Raw genomic sequence first — 19,338 nt, 5'->3', positions numbered from 1 at the left:
TGTGCGAGCCTTTCTGGATACAAAAAATGTTCGACTGCTGTCCTGGCTTGCACATTCTGCAGAACTCTCACCAACTGAAAACGTCTGGTCAATGGTGGCCGAGCAACTGGCTCGTCACAATACGCCAGGCAGTACTCTTGATGAACTGTGATTTCGTGTTGAAGATGCAGGTGCAGCTGTACCTGTACACGCCATCCAAGCTCTGTTTGACTCATTGCCCAAGAGTATCAAGGCCGTTATTACGGCCAGAGGTGGTTGTTCTGGGTACTGATTTCTCTTGATCTGTGCACCCAAATTGCGTGAAAATGTAATCACATGTCAGTTCTAGTATAATATATTTGTCCAATACCCGTTTAACAGCCGGCCATTGTGGCCGTGCGGTTCTAGGCGCTTCAGCCTGGAACCGCGTGACCGCTACGGTCGCAGGTTGAAATCCTGCCTCGGGCATAGATGTGTGTGATGTCCTTAGGTTAGTTAGGTTTAAGTAGTTCTAAGTTCTAGGGGACTGATTACCACAGATGTGCTCAGAGTCATTTGAACCATTTGAACCCGTTTAACAAATGCATTTCTTCTTGGTGCAGCAATTTTAATGGCCAGTAGTGCAGTACTCCCCGTTTCCTTTTATACCGCCGGGACCGCCTCTCGTGACATCTAGTGGTCAGTTGTAAAGTTAATTAGCTTAGGAAAAGCATATGTTTTGAAAACATAAAATTAGAAGTTTAACTCTTCTATTAACTTTTCTCAAAAAATTTCACTAAATAAATGAGATAAATAAAATCTTTAAACCAACAAAGAAAATAAAAAAAAATTAAAGATAAAGGTAAAAAACTTTTTCAACCTGACCAGGTTTATAATGTTATTATTACAGCCCACGCATTCGTAATAATTTTCTTTATAGTAATACCTATTATAATTGGTGGATTTGGTAAATTACATAGAGGTGCACCGATCATACAGAACAACATATATTCGCAATTTATAGAACAAAATGGCTCTGAGCACTATCGGACTTAACGTCTATGGTCATCAGTCCCCTATAACTACTTAAAGCTAATTAACCTAAGGACATCACCCAACACTCAGTCATCTCGAGGCAGAGAAAATCCCTGACCCCGCCGGGATTCGAACCCGGGAACCCGGAATTTATAGAACAGACAAACAGTTGAATCAGGGAACAGTCTGAAGAGCAAGACGAAATTATGGCCGTAGTGAAAAGAGAAAAAAAGGTGCGCGGGATATATAGTGAGGAGAATGCGTGGGTGATCAATTCAAAAAGTACTTTGCTAGATGCAAAAAGATAGAAAAAGCCTGAAAATGCCTTCCTGGAAGGTTCGTAGAAGACACATGTACGAAGGGTACTTATCTCCAGTCCTGGAACACATTGAAATCGTTGCGCCACACTATTCTAACTAGTCGTTAGAGCTAACGGAAAAAATTAATAATTAAAAACAAAAAATTGTGCAGCCGATTGAGAAAGTGGAGTATTGTGCGGTAATAAGTTTTCTGCAATTATCCATGCTGAGCTGCACTAACTATACGGTGAAAAAGCATCATCGAATGAAATAATCATTAGGTGAAGCAGACGCTTGGAGTGTTGCCCAGCAAGTCCGAATGACGAAGACGGAAGTGGCACATCAGCTCTCTGTGAAGAATCGGGAACCGCAAGAGTAGTGGCCCTGGTGCTCAAACACTGGCGTATCATAATCGAGGCGACAGAGAAGTCCAAAACAGTCATGTTGCACGATGTTTTGAATAAGTCAAAGGTCGCCGCCCGCTAGATTCAAGGTCTGCTCACACCTACACAAAATCTCACCGAACGGAGGCAGCAGTGAAAATTTGCATTTGCGTCACACCAATGGACATGGCTTCTTTAGTCGCCTCAGTATCACAGCCAAGTGCTGGATGTGCCACTATGACCCCAAGAGAAAGGATCAAAGCAAGCATTGGAAACATATGGATTCAGCACCGGAGATGAGAGCGAAGACCCAAGCGTCATCGAGCAAGGCGATGCTGTTTGTTCTTTGGGACCTCCGAGGTGTGTTACTAACAGATTGTCTACGCAAGTGTCAAATGGCCACGGGAGCGTACTACAGAGATCTCTTGACGTTGTTAAGTGACGCTGCCAAGATGAAGTTGTCCAAATGGGTGTTCTTGCCCCACGATGCCTCAGCACCTTCTGTGTATGATGTCTGTTCTTTCAGACATGTCCTAAAGAACAGACACCACACTTATAATTAGTGCAATGATGGCCAATGATTCCTTCAGCGCAGAGGCACACCAGGCAGGAACTCTTAGGGGAATCGGCGAGACGCTCGAGTATTGAGGCTAATGAGCAGGGGCACTACGTCAGTAGTGTGTGGTAATGTTCAGAGTTTGGGTCTGACGGAAGGCATTCTAAGAAAGGCGCGCAGTTGTGGTGGCCTCTGTGTCCGGATGGCGTACTCGTTAGCGCATCTGCGTAGTAAGCATGAGAACCAGGTTAGAGTCCCGGTGTCGCACAGATTTTCAGCCTGCCCCATTGACATAAATCACTGTCCTAATTCCTTTGTGTCTTGACTCAGCACATTCTGCGCAGTACAGAGTCAAACATGCTGCTTATTTGCGTTGTCAAATTTTGCCTCAGGCTGGAATACTTGTGACATGCCACTCAGTGACCCTTGCCATTGAGTGCCAGGCGTTTTGAGAGTAACGTCGAGCTGATTTTTAGAGGTGGAACGTTTCCTTAATAACCACGATGCAGACTTCTACAACTAAGGTCTCCGCCAACTCACCCATCGACGGTAAAACAAATTTCGCCTTGAACGGTGAATACGTGCAGACGGACAGTCACTATCAGCAAGTTTCATGATTGCAGCTTTTTTTCCGAGGTGATGATTCAACTGTATGACTATCATTCGGAACAGCACCGAAATCACATCCCTCGAATAGTCTAGAGTCGGCCGTTACCCAGCAGTCGATTCGAAATGGGTAATTATAAAGATGTTTTTCGACACGAGAGTAACAGAATTAGCTTCGTACTTAGTGGAGCATCTGCATTGATATTCCTAATTTTCTGAGTCACTTTGTAACATAACCGCTCTGTAAGTGTGATACATTTGTTTTCAAGTGTCTTTTCTTGTGAAAATTGTTTTGTGCTACTTAAATTACTTTTTATGCTTGACTAAAATGGAAATTGCAAGAAAATATTTGTACTAAAAACCTGTTAAGGAAAATACTGCAGAATAATAATAATTTCGTGTGTCTCAGTGGCCTGGTGCAATTCTTTCTGTCGGATCGCCACATCGGCGACCTGCGAGTTCTTGACATACCCTAGTTACAAAACTGGGGAAAGGGAACCCACAGTTCAACGTGGAATGCGAACCAAGTGTCGTTTCTGGCGGCTACTGGCATCAGTGAGAGGTGAAGGCTGGGTTAAAACGCAGACTGAAAAGTCCAAGGTCCGACCAGGATTCCACCCCACTACCCCTTGGTTTCCAGTCAAGCCCTTTACCGCTAGATCACCGGGCCCGACTACTGGTAGAAAAATAATGACATTTAAAAGTTTTGTGTACGGATAGCTAGGTTAGTTGTGGGACTCGCAGTAATTTATGAGCAACGTCATTCAATTATGTAAACTTTTTAGTTGTTATACACTCCTGGAAATGGAAAAAAGAACACATTGACACCGGTGTGTCAGACCTACCATACTTGCTCCGGACACTGCGAGAGGGCTGTACAAGCAATGATCACACGCACGGCACAGCGGACACACCAGGAACCGCGGTGTTGGCCGTCGAATGGCGCTAGCTGCGCAGCATTTGTGCACCGCCGCCGTCAGTGTCAGCCAGTTTGCCGTGGCATACGGAGCTCCATCGCAGTCTTTAACACTGGTAGCATGCCGCCACAGCGTGGACGTGAACCGTATGTGCAGTTGACGGACTTTGAGCGAGGGCGTATAGTGGGCATGCGGGAGGCCGGGTGGACGTACCGCCGAATTGCTCAACACGTGGGGCGTGAGGTCTCCACAGTACATCGAGGTTGTCGCCAGTGGTCGGCGGAAGGTGCACGTGCCCGTCGACCTGGGACCGGACCGCAGCGACGCACGGATGCACGCCAAGACCGTAGGATCCTACGCAGTGCCGTAGGAGACCGCACCGCCACTTCCTAACAAATTAGGGACACTGTTGCTCCTGGGGTATCGGCGAGGACCATTCGCAACCGTCTAGATGAAGCTGGGCTACGGTCCCGCACACCGTTAGGCCGTCTTCCGCTCACGCCCCAACATCGTGCAGCCCGCCTCCAGTGGTGTCGCGACAGGCGTGAATGGAGGGACGAATGGAGACGTGTCGTCTTCAGCGATGAGAGTCGCTTCTGCCTTGGTGCCAATGATGGTCGTATGCGTGTTTGGCGCCGTGCAGGTGAGCGCCACAATCAGGACTGCATACGACCGAGGCACACAGGGCCAACACCCGGCATCATGGTGTGGGGAGCGATCTCCTACACTGGCCGTACACCTTTGGTGATCGTCGAGGGGACACTGAATAGTGCACGGTACATCCAAACCGTCATCGAACCCATCGAACACTACCATTCCTAGGCCGGCAAGGGAACTTGCTGTTCCAACAGGACAATGCACGTCCGCATGTATCCCGTGCCACCCAACGTGCTCTAGAAGGTGTAAGTCAACTACCCTGGCCAGCAAGATCTCCGGATCTGTCCCCCATTGAGCATGTTTGGGACTGGATGAAGCGTCGTCTCATGCGGTCTGCACGCCCAGCACGAACGCTGGTCCAACTGAGGCGCCAGGTGGAAATGGCATGGCAAGCCGTTCCACAGGACTACATCCAGCATCTCTACGATCGTCTCCATGGGAGAATAGCAGCCTGCATTGCTGCGAAAGGTGGATATACACTGTACTAGTGCCGACATTCTGCATGCTCTGTTGCCTGTGTCTATGTGCCTGTGGTTCTTTCAGTGTGATCATGTGATGTATCAGATCCCAGGAATGTGTCAATAAAGTTTCCCCTTCCTGGGACAATGAATTCACGGTGTTCTTATTTCAATTTCCAGGAGTGTATGTTTGGAAATTTTCCAATTTCCCGCTCAGTGAAATTATGCTATTTGCATTGGTAAAACTTTAAAATAACTTTCGAATAAATTTGAACTTCTGTTTTATTATCCGTTACCCAGAAAAGTTGCATTAGTTTTCCAAAGTACAGGGTGTATAAAAAAGAATCATCCGACTTGGCGCCATATACTTCTCAAACTAATAAACATATACAATGAATTTTATTTTTTGATGAACGGGAAATTCAAGAAGTTTTTTTTCATACCTTTCCATAGGTGTTCAATATGGCTCCCTTGAGAAGTACGGCAATTTGTTCACACATTGCAGCGAGCATGTCTTCAGTTACAGCTTCCACAGCTGTCTCAGCTGTCTCAGTCCATTCATTGTTATTGGTAACGGACGCACGTAAACAGAGTCTTTTACAAAGCTCCACAAGAATTTTTTTTGTGGTTTTAGGGCGAATAACTACAATGGTCATTAGCGCCCTGACTAAGTTAGGAATGCACCGCGAGGCACAAGGTTAAAACAGCAACTAAAAGGGACAACACTATGAAAGACGTATTAACAGGCATAGGATTAAAAAACAACAGCATAATCAAACGTCCTTAGACAGGTGTGTCAAGTTGATAAAACGAAGAACGCGAGCAGCAGCTCCTGGGTAAAAGCAGTATATCGCGCCGGTAGGTGAGTGGCAATTCACCGGCTTCAGCATGAAGACTGTCGACGGGACTAGTATAAAACGCTCCGATCGCAAGACGTAAACCCCGATGTTGTTTGGAGTTGAGGTGGCGTAAGATGGACGGCCGTGCAGAGGAGTATACGAAGCTCCCATAATCCAGCTTGGAGCGGACGATCGACCGATATAGGCGAAGTAGGACGGTTCGATCCGCTCCTCACGACATACCACTGAGAACACGGAGGACATTTAGAGAACAGGTACAACGGGCAGCCAAATATGACACATGTGGAGACCAGCCAAGTTTCCTGTCAAATGTAAGACCTAAAAATTTTGTTGTCTCCACGAATGGGAGAGCAACGGGACCGAGTCGTAAGGACGGTGGATGAAACTCTTTGTAGCGCCAGAAGTTAATACAGACAGAAAAACGGAAGCCATTGGCGACACTCCAGGAGTAAAGACGGTCAAGAGAACGCTGAAGACAGCGCTCCAGGAAACATGTACGCTGCGCGCTGCAACAGATGGTAAAATCGACCACGAAAAGAGAGCCTGATACATCAGCTGGGAGGCAATCCATTATTGGATTGATCGCTATGGCGAAGAGAGCGACGCTCAAAACTGAGCCCTGTGGCACCCCATTCTCCTGGTGAAAGGTGTCTGACAGGACAGAACCCACACATACCCTGAACTGTCGATCCATTAAAAAGGAACGAATAAAAAGAGGGAGGAGACCGCGAAGGCCCCATGTATGCATGGTGCGGAGAATGCCCGCCCTCCAACAGGTGCCGTAAGCCTTCTCCAAATCAAAGAACACAGCCGCGGTAGGGCGCTTCTGCAAGAAGTTATTCCTAATGAAGGTCGACAAGGTCAACAGCAGAACGGGGCCTACGAAATCCACATTGTACATTGGTAAGTAGGCGTCGAAATTCGAGCAGCCAAACCAAACGAGAGTTAACCATTCGCTCCATCACCTTACAGACACAGCTGGTAAGCGAGATGGGTCGATAACTGGAAGGCAAGTGCTTGTCCTCCCCCGGCTTAGGAATCGGTACAACAATAGACTCTCGCCAGTCTATTGTTGTGTCATGTTGGAATATGTCCCTCAATCCAGATGCGATTGTAAGTACGAAGAAGGAAACCTTTACCCGCAGGAGAAGGGTTCTTCAGCATCTGAATATGAATAGAATCAGGCCCTGGAGCGGAGGACCGTGACCGGGCAAGTACATTTTCGAGTTCCCGCATGGTGCATGGGGCATTATAACTTTCACGATTCGAGGAGTGGAAGTTAGGTGGCCTAGCCTCCTCTGCCTGTTTTCGAGGGAGGAAGACAGGGGGGTAATGAGCGGAGCTCGAAACCTCTGCGAAAAAGCGGCCGAAGGCATTGGAGACATCCTCAGGGGCCACAAGGACGTCATTCGCGACCGTCAAGCCAGAAACTGGTGAGTGGACCTTAGTGCCAGATAGCCGGCGCAGGCTACCCCAGACAACAGAAGAAGGAGTGAAACTGTTGAAGGTGATTGTGAAAGCAGCCCAGCTGGCTTTCTTGCTTTCTTTAATAATACGGCGACACTGCGCAGGTAATCGTTTATAATTGATACAATTCGCCACTATAGGGTGTCATTTAAAGGTGCGTAAAGCGTCTCTACATGCTGCGGTCCACCAGGGGACCGGTACACGACGTGGAGAAGAAGTAGTGTGAAGGATGGAATATTCAGCAGCAGTGAGAATGACTTCCGTGAGGTGTGCAGCCTGACTATCGCAGCTTGTGGAGGTTTGATCCCGAAAGGTCGCCCTGGAAGAGAAGAGCCCCCAGTCTGCTTTGGAGATGTTCCAACTAGTTGAGCACGGAGAGGTGGTATGATGCAGGAGATATATAACACACGGGAAGTGGTCGCTCGAATATGTATCAGAAAGTGCATACCACTCAAACCGACGTGCAAGTTGGGTAGTACATACAGAGAGGTCTAAATGGGAATAGGTGTGAGATGTGTCTGAAAGAAAAGTAGGGGCGCCAGTATTGAGGCAGACAAGATTGAGCTGGTTGAAAAGTCTGCTAACAGGGAGCCCCTCGGACAGGATGCTGGAGAGCCCCAAAGAGGATGGTGAACATTGAAGTCTCCAGATAACAAAAATGGTGCAGGTAGCTGAGCAATAATTTGCATCATGTCTGCCCTGGTAAATGCAGACGACGATGGAGTGTAAACGGTACAAATGGAAAATGTAAAAGTGGGGAGAGTAATGCGGACGGCAACTGCCTGCAGGCCGGTGTGCAATGTGATGGGATCATAGTAGATATCATCCCGGACCAGCAACATAACCCCTCCAAGAGCCGGAATACCTGCCACAGGGGGTAGGTCAAAACGCACAGAGGTGTAGTGACCCAAGGCAATGTGATCGCATGGGCGTAGCTTCGTTTCCTGGAGGGCTACGACGAGCGGGGGGTGCAAGCGGAGCAGCAGCTTTAAGTCCCCTCGGTTGGAGCGAGTGCTGCGAATATTCCAGTGAATAAGTGCCATCGTGAGAAGAAGAAGATGCAAGAAGGGGTCATCTCGAAGGCCGCTGAGGGCCCGGCTTCAAGCGAGCACTTCCGCCGCTAGCAGTAGGCGGACAGTCATTGTCCATTTGTTCTATAGGTTCACCAAGAGGGGGAGCTTCTTCCGCTGGTGAACGGCCAGATGTTCGGCTACCAGCGGTGCGGCCAGGTGAAACGGATGACGGCCTGGGGCGGCAACCGCTGGGTGGCGCAGGAGAAGAGACGCGCCGTGGCGGGGAAGGAGAACTGTGCTTCCTATGAGCCTTCTTGGAAGGTCGTTTTGTGGAAGGATTGGTCGATGGCTGAGGGTTCGAGGTACGTAGGTCTGCACGAGACAATCCTTCTTGAAGGTCCGTACGTCTGACTTCTGGGTGTTCGTCTTGGCAAAAGCTGATAAAGGTGCTTGTGTCTGAGGGGTGACAGGAGGAAGAGGAGACGTCGACCGGGCGATCTTAGCACTGGCCGAACGGACGACCGTAGTGCTGAAGGTCAGATCGCATGTCTGCGTCGCCACCTCCCTGGTAGTCCGAGGAGAGGCGAGGACAGTACTGTATTTCCCCGCTGGGAGCATCGTGGGCTTCCTACTAGCAAATAGCTTGCGAGCAGCCGAGGTGGACACTTTCTCTTTGACCCGAATTTCTTGGATACAGAATTCCTCCTTGTAGATGGGACAGTCGCGGGAGGACGCTGCATGGTCACCCTGACAGTTCGCACAACGAGGAGACAGAGGTGGGCAGTCACCCTCATGGGCATCCCTGCCACAAGTGACACATTTAGCCGCGTTGGTACAAGACTGGCGAGTGTGATTAAAACGCTGACACTGGTAGCAGCGCCTAGGTGTCGGGACATAGGGGCGAACAGAAATAACCTCGTAGCCCGCTTTGATGCGCGACGGCAGCTGAACACTATCAAAGGTCAAGAAAAGTGTCCAGGTTGGTACAAGGTCATTGTTGACCTTTTTCATGACCCTATGGACAGCCGTCACGCCTTGCTCAGCGAGGAAAGACTGTATATCCTCGTTAGTCAATCCGTCGAGTGATCTAGTATATACCACACCACGAGACTAATTTAAAGTGCGGTGAGCCTCCACCTGGACAGGGAACGTGTACAGGAGTGTGGCCCGAAGCAGTTTTTGTGCCTGAAAGGCGCTCTCACTTTCTAGTAACAAGGTACCGTTACGCAACCCGGTACAAGACTTGACCGATCCGGCTATGGCATCTACGCCCTTCTGGATAACGAAAGGGTTGACAGAGAAAAAATCCTTTCCGTTTTCAGATCGAGAAACTATGAGGAAATGCGGGGCAGGCGGTAGTACTTTTGTCACTGGTGGATGGTCAAATTTTCGTTTGTGGGCAGAAGTCGAGAGAGAAGAAGAAGAAAAATCCATTGCGGAGGAATCCCCCATGATTGCCAGCGTCTCCGATGTCGCGCTCCTTCCTTGTGGGGACCCTCTCAGAGGGCACTCCCGCCTTAGGTGATTGTTCACACCTCAGGTCACACCTCTGGAGAAACGGACGGAGGGACCAATCGGCATGGTCGGAAGGTGTCAGCTCAGGCAATCACCCCTCCCTGGGCCTGGCCTTTACCAGGGGGTACGTGCGTGCCTTACTTGTCTACCCAGGGCAGGGAATTACGCGTTACCCCGTCACCGGCTACGCGTGCGAACGCGTGGGTCGGCCTTCAGGCACGCACAGGGAGGAAGGAAGAAGAGGAAAAAGTCCCGTAAGACTACAAAAAACACATTAAATTTTGGAGAGTCCCTTTCATGTTGTAAAACTTCATATAGTTGTTCTGTACCCCATATTCTCACATTTATGGCGGTTCACCTTTCCATTTAAATGTAATGCTACATCGTCGCTAAACACTAAACATGAAAGAAAACTGTGATCCTCCATCTTGCCAAGAACGAAAGTACAGAACTCAACATTGTTGTTTGTCACCTTCACGAAGAACCTGCAGTAGGTGAATTTTGTACGGTTTCATATGTAGACGTCGACGCAACGCATGCCAGGCGGACATCAGGGGCATGATGAGCCGTCGAGCTGCACGGCGAACGGATTTCTGCGTACTCCTTGTGAAACAGTGGCGGATGCGTTCGACATCTGTGTCAGACACTCAGAGATGGCCCGGCAATTTGCCCTTACACAAACAACCTGTTTCTCGGAATTGTTTATGCCATCGTCTAATGCTCTGTGCCTTAGGAGGATCCACACTGTATCTAGTACGAAAGTCACGCTGAACAGTTATCTCTGACTCGCTTTGCGCAAAACGTAGAACATAAAATGCTTTATGTTGTCTCGACACCATTTTTACTAGAATGGAAGTGGGCGCACACTGTTGCTACCTAGCGGGAACCATGTAAAACTCGAGAGATTACTTTTTCCAACACTACGTTGTTCACGCACATATTTCAAACAACACAACAGTTATATTCTTTTTAGTCGGATGATTCTTTTTGATACACACTGTATTGCAATTTGAAGGGTACGTTAACTGAAGCGATTATTATTTCTCCCATTGATACAGAACGACGTAACTTTTCAATAAGCGCTGGACTGAGGTCGATTTCTTCTCGTGTCCCTGTTCTTTGCAGAAACATTTGTATGTGCATCTGCTTCTAGCCTAGCAGCAGTTTATCACATGTCGCTGGAGCACCGAAGGTTTTCCTGCGAATAGAAAAAAGCGCAGATCATCACTGTTTAAATATCGGGCATAACGTTCAAAGCGATATGAGGTGGAACGAGCATTTGAGAACTGTGGTAGGGAATGCGAATGGTTGTCTTCGGTTTAATCGGAGAATTTTGGGAAAGAGTGGTTCACCTGTAAAGGAGACCGCATATAGGACGCTGGTGCGCCCTACTCTTGAGTACTGCTCGAGTGTTTGGAGTCCGTATCAAGTCGGATTGAAGGAAGACACCGAAGCAATTCAGAGGCGGACTGCTAGATTTGTTACCAATAGGTTCGAACAGAACAACATGTAAGAGGTGTTTCGGGAACTCAAATGAGAATCCCTGGAGGGAACGCGACTTTTTTTCTGAGTAACACTATTGAGAAACGTGCGGACACTCTCATTCGAGGTGACCTATAGATCACAATTAAACACATCACTGATTAACTGAACGTCTTTGTTGGTAGTGCTCACACACTCGTCCACCAGTTTGCGTATTCAAATATACACTCCTGGAAATGGAAAAAAGAACACATTGACACCGGTGTGTCAGACCCACCATACTTGCTCCGGACACTGCGAGAGGGCTGTACAAGCAATGATCACACGCACGGCACAGCGAACACACCAGGAACCGCGATGTTGGCCGTCGAATGGCGCTAGCTGCGCAACATTTGTGCACCGCCACCGTCAGTGTCAGCCAGTTTGCCGTGGCATACGGAGCTGCATCGCAGTCTTTAACACTGGTAGCATGCCGCGACAGCGTGGACGTGAACCGTATGTGCAGTTGACGGACTTTGAGCGAGGGCGTATAGTGGGCACGCGGGAGGCCGGGTGGACGTAACGCCGAATTGCTCAACACGTGGGGCGTGAGGTCTCCACAGTACATCGATGTTGTCGCCAGTGGTCGGCGGAAGGTGCACGTGCCCGTCGACCTGGGACCGGACCGCAGCGACGCACGGATGCACGCCAAGACCATAGGATCCTACGCAGTGCCGTAGGGGACCGCACCGCCACTTCCCAGCAAATTAGGGACACTGTTGCTCCTGGGGTATCTGCGAGGACCATTCGCAACCGTCTCCATGAAGCTGGGCTACGGTCCCGCACACCGTTAGGCCGTCTTCGGCTCACGCCCCAACATCGTGCAGCCCGCCTCCAGTGGTGTCACGACAGGCGTGAATGGAGGGACGAATGGAGACGTGTCGTCTTCAGCGATGAGAGTCGCTTCTGCCTTGGTGCCAATGATGGTCGTATGCGTGTTTGGCGCCGTGCAGGTGAGCGCCACAATCAGGACTGCATACGACCGAGGCACACAGGGCCAACACCCGGCATCATGGTGTGGGGAGCGATCTCCTACACTGGCCGTACACCTCTGGTGATCGTCGAGGGGACACTGAATAGTGCACGGTACATCCAAACCGTCATCGAACCCATCGTTCTACCATTCCTAGACCGGCAAGGGAACTTGCTGTTCCAACAGGACAATGCACGTCCGCATGTATCCCGTGCCACCCAACGTGCTCTAGAAGGTGTAAGTCAACTACCCTGGCCAGCAAGATCTCCGGATCTGTCCCCCATTGAGCATGTTTGGGACTGGATGAAGCGTCGTCTCACGCGGGCTGCACGTCCAGCACAAACGCTGGTCCAACTGAGGCGCCAGGTGGAAATGGCATGGCAAGCCGTTCCACAGGACTACATCCATCATCTCTACGATCGTCTCCATGGGAGAATAGCAGGCTGCACTGCTGCGAAAGGTGGATATACACTGTACTAGTGCCGACATTGTGCATGCTCTGTTGCCTGTTTCTATGTGTCTGTGGTTCTGTCAGTGTGATCATGTGATGTATCTGACCCAAGGAATGTGTCAATAAAGTTTCCCCTTCCTGGGACAATGAATTCACGGTGTTCTTATTTCAATTTCCATGACTGTATGTGCCCACATGGTTCCTCGCCGCCTAACGGAAAACCATTAAGAGCAACGAAGGACCATCTGAGCGTAATTACTCGCGCATTACGAGGCTGCTTGTGACAATTTTTTGACGAACATCGTCACAGCCGATGAAACATAGGTTCATTACATCAAACCGGGAACAAAACGGTCATTCATGCCCCACACCGCCTTTAGTCCGAAGAAAGTGTTTAAAACCGCACCTTCAGTCGGTAAGGTCATTGCGACTACATATATATTCTGCTAGCCACCAAGCGGTGTGTGACGGAGGGCACAATTCGCGCCGAAGTCATATTTCCACCCCCTCTGTTCCACTCGCGGACCGCGCGAAGGAAGAACGACTGTCTGAATGCCTCATTATGTGCTCTTATTCCCTTGTCTTTGAATGGTGATCATTCCGTGATTTGAAAGTTGGTGGTAATAATATATGCTCTACATTCTCGGTAAAGATCGTATTTCGGAATTTGGTGAGCAGCCCCTTCTGTTTAGCGCTCCGTCTATCTGCAAGTGTGTCCCACTTCAAACTTTCTATGAGATTTGTAACGCTGTCGCGATGTCTAAATGTACCAGTCACGAATCTTGTCGCTCTTCTTGAATCTGACCCAACTGGTAAGTGTCCTATACAGACGAACAGTATTCCAAGACTGGGCGAACTAACGTATTGTAAGCTATTTCTTTTGTTAAAGGACTGCATCGCAATCTAGAGTTCGCCTTATTCGTTACTTGTATAATTTGATCATTCCATTTGAGATCATTTCGAATAGGGACACCGAGATACTTGACGGATGTTACCGCTTCCAAAGACTGGGCATTTATTTCGTACTCCTACATTAATGAGGAATTTCGCCTTGTTATAAGTAATAGGTTCCACTTACTAATATTGAGAGGTAACTGCCAGTCATTACACCACGCATTTATTTTCTGCAAATCCTCATTGATTTGTTCTCAACTATCGTGTGATACTACTTTCCTGTAGACTACAGCCTCATCGGCAAACAGTCTAATGTCGCTGTCAATACAATCAACCAGATCGTTTATGTAAATCGTAAGAAGCAGAGGACTTACTACGTTGCCCTGGGGCACACCTGAAGTTACGCTTGTTTCTGTTGGAGTCGCCCCGTTCAGGATGACATACTGCTCCCTGTCTGTTAGAAAACTTTCTATCCAACAGCATATGTCATAAGATAGACCGTAAGCGTGCACTTTTTCGAGCAAGCGACAGTTCGAAACTAAGTCAAACGCCTTTCGAAAGTCGAGAAATATGGCATCAACCTGGGAGCCGGTATCTAGAGCCTGAGACTCTAAAGGAGTTATTCTGTTGGATTTCCTCCTTCATTATGTAACAATCAACTCGAAAGCGTAATGTGATAACCTCAGAAAATTGAAATACCTATTTAAGCGTGTCGTTGGTACAAAAATGCAAACGAATTTCTCCTTCACTGTCACAACGCAAGGCCTTGCACGTCTGCGCACCAGAGAGGAACTCACAAAACTTCGTGGGACTATTCGTCATCCACCCTGCAGCCTGGATCTCGGATCTTCAGACATCGATCCGTATGGCCCAATGAAAGATGCACTCCGCGGGAAGCAGTACGTGGATGTAAGGGCCGGTTACTGTTGCAGCAAGACGTTGGTTCCGACGTCGACCAGTTGAGCGATACCATGCTGGCATTCAGGACCTCCCAGTAATGTGGCGTTACACCGTTTCTTTGAACGGAAATTATGATGAAAAGCAGGGGTTTGTAGCCAAAAGAGTGGGAAATAATATGGTGTGTAGGAATCCTGAAAAAAACCAATTTGTTTTCAGAACAAAATGTGTTACATTACTCATTGAACGCTCCTCGTATATAAAAGACTGGTGGATGCAGGAAGCTATGTCAGGCTGTCCTAGGACGATGGCGTTCCCTGTACGGTGGCCGCACCGCCGGAAGTACGCAGCGAAATGCAGGGTACCTAAGATTGGTGCACCATAGACAAATACACTACTGGCAATTAAAATTGCTGCACCAAGAAGAAATGCAGATGATAAACGGGTATTCATTGCACAAATATATTATACTAGAACTGACATGTGATTACATTTTCACGCAATTTGGATGCATAGATCCTGAGAAATCAGTACCCAGAACCGCCTCTGGCCGTAATAACGGCCTTGATACGCCTGGGCATTGAGTCAAACAGAGCTTGGATGTCGTGTACAGGTACAGCTGCCCATGCAGCTTCAACACGATACCACAGTTCATCAAGAGTAGTGACTGGCGTATTGTGACGAGCCAGTTTCTCGGCCACAATTGAGCAGACGTCTGGAGAACGTGCTGGCCAGGGCAGCGGAACCTGTCGTTTATAAACAGTTAACGGCGCGATATGTTATTAATAAATAACATTATCCACAATGGCTGGTTGATATTTCTACGTAACTGTAAGAATAACTAGTATTTTTAAACAACCACGCTCATCAGGTCATTTGTGGCGAAAATATGGTGTCGTTGAAGGGTCTAGCGTCTGAGATTATTTCTGAGAGAAATACAGACGTGTCACAATTACGAGCAGATAACCACATCATCTTGCACCGCAGATTTCTTTTTCTACCTGGCTCTGGCCTTCAGCATTGTGCGCTCCTTTGCATCTTGGCACAGCAAGTCACAGTCTAACATCATCGCTTTATATTGCCCAGTACCAGATGTGGAGGCTGGGATAGGAACTCTTTCACACAAACTCAGAATAATCTGGAAACAGTAACTATTTGGCGGACACTATCGAATACCATTACGTATCACACTTCATGTTTTAGCTTACAGACACTAAAAGTTGCAGCACAAAAACACTCCAGAAAACTGTTCAGGAGATAATAATTCCTAAAAACAGCATGACGTAACTTGGGATGATTTCCTGCGGGTCAGGAGTCCCCAACTCATTACAAAGTTGCACTACAATTTTGTTATAAAAGTATTGGTATCTTCATCTCGTAATTGTACAAACAACTTTTTTGTTTAATAATCTCGAATATTAAAAGTTCTTCAGCTATTACCGGTTTCGGACTAAATACAGTCCATCTTTAGACCCATCCTTGCTGCTCCAGTTCAGCAGCTGAGTAGCTTGCATTTGTCAAAGAAACTATTTGCTAGACCTGAACATGGGCTTATCTTAATATTTAAACGAACTCTACGATACTAAACTGCTACGTAATAAACAGGTAATTCTGTTACCCAAATTCGAAGTTAGTGTAACTGCCGCTCTGCTCGTAACGTCAAGTCTTAGAAGACCTGCTTAGCAGGGCAAAAGCTGAAATCTGCTGCGAGATTGCGATTGCCAACACAGTGAACGTTCGTAAGGACTTGCTCACAGTGATCGAGAGAAAGGTGTTTCTGCGCGTGCGCTGAATGCCTGCTCTGTGCTCGCCACGCGCCTGACGTCTTGATGTAAACAGAGAATGTAGTACACGGTGGGGGCGCACCTGTGCTGCAGAATCAGTCATCAAATTAAAACGATAATTAGTGGCTACCGCCCGTCTTAGCTTGGAAATTCTTTAGATTGTGTTCAGCTGTACCGTATCAAAACCATGACAGGCAGCTTTGTAACAGGGTGTGAAGACTGGAAGGAATCTTTCGTGAAGAGTTCAACTATAAATAACACTGCTGTATCATTTGCACATGTGTCATTTCTATAGACAGAGAATGGGTTATTCAAATAGTTGCCCTCATCCTGAATACTTTGCGTATACAGTACTAACAACTTTCATTATTACAGGATCTCAATCCACAAAAAAAAAAGAAATAGGTAAATTTGTTTGTCTTCAGCAACCCAATGTGCTGTGTAATTTAGAAAACATTTTCGCTACTTTCTTGTTGGCATTGTATTTGACAAAGCCAAATGAAGGTTTTCGCGAGGTATAATTTCTTGAATCACATCTGTCTGTAAACAAAAACATACTGGTCGCGCCATGATTCAAAAGCCTTCTCATGCCTTATCTCCAGAAAACGCCCACAACAGGCGCTACTGGTAATGTCCTCAGCATTCCAGTAACCATAAGCAGTTGACCTCTTATCCGTCCTTCTGCTTTATAAAAGCACTATTCTGCATATCTGTGACCAACGGACTTAAAAGAACTGCCTCGCCCAGCTAGTTAAAGTGCGACCCACAGTTTAACTTTTTCCCCGAACCACGATGTAGCCTAGCATTTCTCACATACATTTCGTTGCCGGAGGTGTAAAAAACGATAAGACACGCGAACAATTGCAAATGATATACACTCATAAATGTGAGTGGACAGCTAAAAAAACAATCGCGTTGCGCTATAAAAATTCTTTTCCTCGAAACATCTGCAACACAGTATCTATTAACAACGGTTATTTCATTTTAGGCTTGTAACTGTATAACAATTTTTCCTTGTTCACGCGAAATTGTAGTTGTCACTCCCTTATTATCTTAGGCACATAGCGAACATAATGAAGTATGCATGTAATTATCACAAATTACACTACAATCTTAGGAATGTATTTCACGGTACATTAAGTAGACCTTGTCAAAGATAATGTCAGCGTGCTAAGTGCCTTTGTAGAAACAATAATCCGTCCACAGTATTTACAATATAACTGCGTTCTTGTTTACTGTAGTAATAACTGGATGGTGTATCATTTATTTTTTAAAAAATTCTCTTGCATAATAAAAACGAAACCGGTACAGTTTTTCGCATCAACTAGATGTATCTCTATTTATTTTCCCCATGTTTCGAGAAAAAAGTGTATTCAGACGAGAAATTATTTGTGTTAGTCGTAATTTGTGGTAACTGACAGGAAGCGAATTGACTTTGATACTCTCATTTAAGATCATGGAAACATTGCACAGTTTGTATTAACGTCGTTACAGAATTCGACTGTGCATTCGACCATATGAAATGTTAAGTTCTGTCCGCTTTTGCTAAGAGTCACGTCTGTCACAAACAGCTGATTGTTAAGGTTTCCTTTTGCGAGATGATGGTATTGTTTTCCCAAAGTGCGCAAAAGGTAAAGAAACATGATCTGTGATCGTAAACACAATGGAGGTCGGTCTTATTATCTACTCTCTACAGTCTAGAGGTAAATTTACTTACGCGTTGCCTTGGATGTCTTGGTGCTCGGCGACGGTGAATCCGAACATGGAGCCGCGACTTCCGCGGAAGCGCACCATGTGCTCGGTGTCAACATTGAATGTAGCAGAGTGTCCCACGAATCCCAGTAAACACGTAAGAACTGACAGTAAGTGCAGCGAATTCGGTACCCGCAGTCGGCGTTGCCTTACCATGCAATAATTACTCGACGAACACATGGTTGACCTGTGTACTGAGACAAAGGGAAAGAAAGGAGCACTTCACGTCGATCACGCAGTTCTAAGTCGCATCACCAGTTCCGAGATGGGTTCTGTCGTCAGCAGAAGAACCGCCGTTGATAGCCGTCGCTGCCCGGTGGGCGAGCAGTTGGTGATGCTCGCGAGAGCGGCCAAGTCGAACTAAGCGCCAACTGCTGCCTACACTAGCGCCTTGCGATTCGCGCGCCCTCTGTTGGCGGCTGCGCGAAGTACAGTCCTTACGTGTGCCAACAGCAGCGCCGGTTCGCGGTAATACAGTTTTGTCTGTTCTCGTTCACGACACAGCAGTCTGACACAAGAGCTGAACTGCCTTTGGGTTGAGTGCGTTCAAAGAATTTCCTGCTGCGATCTCGGATCTTCTTGGGTCGAAGCATAGGGTGTAAATATCTGTCTATGGCTTGAACGTTCAGATGTTCAAAACGAGTATTATGTTCGCAAAATCTCCTTGCAGGTCAACTCAGGCGATTTTGGGACGGCTAGCCCGTATAGCACTTAGCGTATTTTGAATGTTATTACTTCGCTACTACAGACAGACCATCTTCAGAAGTACCATGAAACGTTGCATACGCGTTTTACAGACATCGTAACAATTTGATAGAGGAACTGAAGTTTTCTTAAAGATGTGAAGAGCAATGTTATTGTGCTTTTTCGCCACAGTATTATACTTAACTCCATTTACCTTTTCACTTTACCTTTTCCATTTACCTTTTTTCATTTCATTCCACTCCATTTACCTTTTTTCGGCAACAGTATAAGAAGTGACAGCCAACAATATTTTTTTTTATATTCTCTATTGCACAGATTCAAATTGTGTAATCGCTGTTGTAATTAATGACGTTACAGTGACACTATATACGAAACTGTCTCATGCAGAAGTACTTACATACACACAGTGGTTTGAAAACCTGCATAAATATCAGGATCTTAATCAGACTGTCACATAAATTTTATCTCCATATGGGCACAGCACCTATATGTATGCATTGACTGGTAATTTACTCAAACACACTTGCAAATTTACCCAGAACTTGTCTCGTAAACATATGGCCATAAAATAGCAGAAGTTATCTCTACAATACAAGACTTTGTAATTCTGTGTCCCGATATTTTTCAATATATGAAG

The 19,338-nt window shown here is 47.0% G+C and overlaps 1 protein-coding gene across 1 annotated transcript in view; it reads right to left on the bottom strand.

The window, feature by feature from the left end:
• Positions 1 to 18,434, bottom strand: part of LOC126356154 (integrin alpha-PS2-like) — a 372,087-nt gene extending 353,653 nt beyond the window's left edge. Inside the window, exon 1 of the mRNA XM_050006898.1 lies at positions 17,962 to 18,434. Coding sequence (XP_049862855.1) covers positions 17,962 to 18,176 — 215 coding nt within the window. The 5' untranslated portion in view covers positions 18,177 to 18,434. The remainder of the gene's footprint in view (positions 1 to 17,961) is intronic.
• Positions 18,435 to 19,338: the final 904 nt, after the last annotated feature.

Source organism: Schistocerca gregaria, chromosome 3, assembly GCF_023897955.1.
Source record: "Schistocerca gregaria isolate iqSchGreg1 chromosome 3, iqSchGreg1.2, whole genome shotgun sequence".
NCBI classification, from domain to species: Eukaryota; Metazoa; Arthropoda; class Insecta; order Orthoptera; family Acrididae; genus Schistocerca; species Schistocerca gregaria.
Note: the sequence above shows the minus strand (reverse complement) of the source record. Positions and strands in the feature narration are given on the sequence as shown.